The following is a 3926-nucleotide window of genomic DNA, read 5'->3' as shown; positions in this document are numbered from 1 at the left end:
AGACCCTAACGTGTCAGGAATCAGCAGAACTTGAGGACCCTGACCAGGACAGCACTGAGACCCGCAGAGGGGAACGAGGCTGCGGACCACCCTCAGCTGGAGGTACCGGAGAAGGCCCGGTAACAGGCAGTCGGGGGTCAGCTGTGCCCACAGGGGTGCTCACAGGGCAGGGACGGTTTTTGATGCCCGGCTCTGGGCTGGCTCCCCATGCTGATGAGGACCTGCCATATTGTTGGGGTGGGGGGGACACGCACGCCCACATCCAAGGTGAGGAGGCCGCACCCGAGGCCTGCTCCCAGGCTTCCCCACGGCTGCAGGCTCAGCAAGGCTTTTCCAGGCACAGGCCAGAACCCCCTCGCAGGCTCGGCGTCGTGAGGTGTCTGTCCAGCTCCCAGCATGCACATGGAGGCGCACGCTTCAGTAACCCTTTATTACAAGCCACACTCTTAGAGAAGTATATGTGGACTTACGTGAAAAATCAAATGTATCCAAGAATAAAAAACACAGCACAGAAAGTAGTTTATGCATTCCAGTGTTCGCGCCCAGGGTGGCGCCTGAAAGCTCCTGAAACGCCGGCCGAGGGGCCTGCGGTGCGGGACAGTCCGGCAGCGGCACCGCCCTCAGGCACTGTGTGGCCCCTGCCTATCCCTGGGGCAGCACCAGCTCCTGGGGACTCCGGGCCAGCGGCGACCCCAGGTGGCCAGAGCCGGGGTGGCTGTGCCTGGCCCTCCAGGGGCAGCAGTGATGGGACCCCGGAAACGTGGGCCTCGAGGCGGCTGCAGCGCACTGCAGAGGGCTCGGCTCAGTCTGCCTTCTTCAGGAAGATCTGGAAGAGTCAGACTTGGGGTCAGTGGGGCTCAGCACCCGCCCAGCCCTGCCCTGTCCTGTCTGCCCACCTCACCTCGCTGAGAATGACCCACACTGGCGAGTCCGTCTGGATGGAGAGGCGCAGAGCTTCCAGGGGACCAAAGGCAGGGTCCACCTCGCCTTCTGCAACGCCCTTGTAGAAGGAGCCTGGGGGAGGCAGCACTGAGCGGGGGCTGGTGGGCTCCCAAGCCCAACTGGCCCCCAAACCCGACCCCCACCCCAAGCGCGACTCACCGATCTGGAGGTAGCCGTCTGGACTCCGCGGGTACCGGAGGGTGGCTGGTCGGCCCTCCTGCAAGGCCTCCTTGTCTGACTGGGGATTCTGGGGGCGAAATCAGGGAACTGAAGCTGATGGCCGGGGAGGGTCAGGCCTCGGTGAACACCCGCCCCGACCACACTCACGTCGAAGGGCAGCACCTCCACTGACGTGTTGAAGAGCTTGTCCTCTGGGTGCTCGATGTTCCCGCTGCGGAAGAAGAACCTACGGCCAGGCAGGCCTGTGAGCTGTGGCGGGGGCGGGGGCATGTCCCAGACGCACTGCCCTGGGGCAGAGGAAGGGCAGGCCTGGGTGGGGACACAGGCAGGGGGGGCCGGGGACAGCCACAGAGGCCAGTGACGGCCCTGCTACTGAGCTCCCATGGGTGCTGCAAGGGAGCCCCTGCTGGGAGCCCCCCTGCCTGGGAGAACAGGTGTGCTGGGGTTAGGCTTTGCTGAGGCTGTGAAGGGCCTGCATGCTAGGAAAAGTGGGAGCCTCTCGGCCTGGGGGCCGCCCTGCCCCTCCCAGGGCACCCTGGCGGGCACTGACCGCTCCAGGCGCAGCGGCTGGAAGAAGCGGAAGCGGATGAAGTCCCCGGCAGCAGGCGTGAAGGCCCAGAAGAAGTCCTCGCGCAGGTAGGCCTTCTCCAGGGTGAAGTGCTGGTACGTCTTCAGGCTTGTGCTCACCTCGGCCGGCGGGTTCACATGCTCCTTCCGCAGCGCCTGCTTCCCAAAGTCCTTGTCCTGCAGCAGAGGAGGCAAGCCTGCAGCATGGGCCCACTCCCTGCCCCGCCCTTCCCAGCCCTGGCCAGGCAGCTCTGCCACACGGCGCCGCCCACCTTCAGCTTCTGGATCTTGCCAGCCAGCGAGGAGTGAGTGCCCACGTGCTGGAAGAGAGACGGCTTGAAGCGGATCCGCAGATTGGCCTTCTGCCGGTCACAGTGCTTCTGCATGGGAATGCAGCCCTTGGGCTCAGCCCCGCCACCCAGGGCAGCCCCACGTGGGAATGCAGCCCTGGGGCTCAGCCCCGCCACCCAGGGCAGCCCCAGGGCAGGTCAGCCAGCCCGCACCCCAGGAGGCCCCCCCCACCCCGCTCACCGCGTCCTTCTCGGGGTTGCAGACTTTCACCCAGAGGATGTGGTCCAGCAGCCAGTCAATGGGCTTGTCCCGGTAGAACATGAGGATGAACTCCACAATCAGGCTCAGGTCCAGCGACTTGAACATCTTCCCTGGGTGGGCGGGGTAGGTGCTGAGTGGGCGGTGCTGCCCTCCTCTAATCCCCACGGCGCCGGGTGGGCTTCAGCAGGTGTGGGCACCAGGGGCAGGCAGGGGTGGGCAGGGGTGGGGAGCCCAGGCACCCGATTGCAGGGCTGGTGGGGCTGCAGCTGGTGCTCCGGGTAGGGCCTAGTCAGGACAGACGGGAGCTAGTGGGACGCACCAATGAAGCCCAGCTGGGAGAACTCCAGGATCACCCAGTCCTCCGAGGGCTGCTGGAGGGCAAAGTTCTTCATGGTGCTCAGGTAGTTGGGCTTGGCCACGATGTCGTCCTCCAACTGCTCGGGGCGGGCAGAAGGGGCCGGGGCTCAGGCGGGCGCCAGGCAGGGTAGGCCCCCCAGCTGTGGCCAGGCCCAGGCTGACCTGCACGTAGTAGATGCCCTTGGACTGCGCGTACATCATGAGGAAGCAGTAGTCGAGGTTCTGCTTGGTCCTCCACCTGCCGGCAGGCGGGGCCTCCGCTCAGACCCCCTCCAGCATGGCTACCAACAGAAGCCCCTGAGTGGGAGGCCCTGCCCCACCCCCACGAGGGGCCTGCACGGGAAGTCAAGGCCTGGCCTGGAGGCGCGTGGCTGGACTCCAAGCCCAGTGTGCGGGCTGCTGGGCACAGGGAGGACGAGTACCTGACTCTCTCCTTGGGGTCCCCGAAGGATTCGCGGAGGCGAGAGAAGTCAGGGTAGAAGTGGGGGGAAGGGGAGATGACTTCCAGGAGCCCGGAATGGATCTCCGTGGGGAACCTGGGGACAGGGACCCAGTGGGTGTGCAGCCTCCAGGGACTTGGGGGGAGGCCAACCACGCCCTGTCCTTAGGGCTCACTGGCAGATGCCCCTGACACACACGCCCTCCAAACCCAGCCACAGCAGCAGGGCTCCATACCCCAGTCACCAGACAGGGGAAGCCCCTCCCCACAGGAGGAAGCCCGGGGCCTCCCCCTCCGGGCCTTCCCCTCCGGCCAGTACTCACAAGGCCTTGATGTTGTCTGTCACTGCTGAAGTGTACTGCGGGTCAGTCTGCGGGGAGACCAAGGGCCCTCCCTTAGCCCAGGGCCACCTCAAAGGCCTGGAGGAAGGGGTGGAGGGCGGGCTTCAAGCGTGCCTCCAGGCATTCGCAAGGCTGGCCTGGGAGCGCAGGTGTTTGAGAGCGCTATGGGGCGACACAGAGCCAGGCCCCAGTGCGGTCCTGTCACCGCATCTCCCTAAGGGGCACTGGAACCCTTCTAAACCTTCCACCGTGACCACTTTGTCAATGACCCGGATGAATTTCCGACAGCACTGTCCTCTGGAATATCCCTTGTTACTTCGCGCCACGAGTCTTCCTTTGTCCCCCCGCCGCGCCGCCGGCCCACTCGCCTCCGCGATCAGCACCACGATGACGGAGTCCTCCTTCTCCTGCGGGCTCAGCTCGGAGATGAGCGAGTGCAGCGTGTCTGTCAGGTACGAGTGCACCTCGCGCCGCACACTCGGGATGCCCATGACCACCGACACTGCAGGGGCGAGGGGGGGTGGGCCTGGGCTCTGCGCGCCCCGCCC

The 3926-nt window shown here is 65.7% G+C and overlaps 1 protein-coding gene across 1 annotated transcript in view; it reads right to left on the bottom strand.

The window, feature by feature from the left end:
* Positions 1 to 415: 415 nt before the first annotated feature.
* Positions 416 to 3926, bottom strand: part of MGAT4B (alpha-1,3-mannosyl-glycoprotein 4-beta-N-acetylglucosaminyltransferase B) — a gene marked incomplete at its 5' end in the record, with an annotated part of 4680 nt that continues 1169 nt past the window's right edge. Inside the window, 12 exon segments of the mRNA XM_014587478.1 lie at positions 416 to 826; positions 902 to 1014; positions 1102 to 1189; positions 1270 to 1348; positions 1673 to 1866; positions 1962 to 2069; positions 2221 to 2351; positions 2561 to 2675; positions 2761 to 2836; positions 3021 to 3134; positions 3361 to 3407; positions 3747 to 3880. Coding sequence (XP_014442964.1) covers positions 803 to 826; positions 902 to 1014; positions 1102 to 1189; positions 1270 to 1348; positions 1673 to 1866; positions 1962 to 2069; positions 2221 to 2351; positions 2561 to 2675; positions 2761 to 2836; positions 3021 to 3134; positions 3361 to 3407; positions 3747 to 3880 — 1223 coding nt within the window.

Source organism: Tupaia chinensis, unplaced genomic scaffold (assembly GCF_000334495.1).
Source record: "Tupaia chinensis unplaced genomic scaffold, TupChi_1.0 Scaffold000214_1, whole genome shotgun sequence".
Lineage (NCBI taxonomy): Eukaryota > Metazoa > Chordata > Mammalia > Scandentia > Tupaiidae > Tupaia > Tupaia belangeri.
This window is presented reverse-complemented; position numbering and strand designations above follow the sequence as displayed.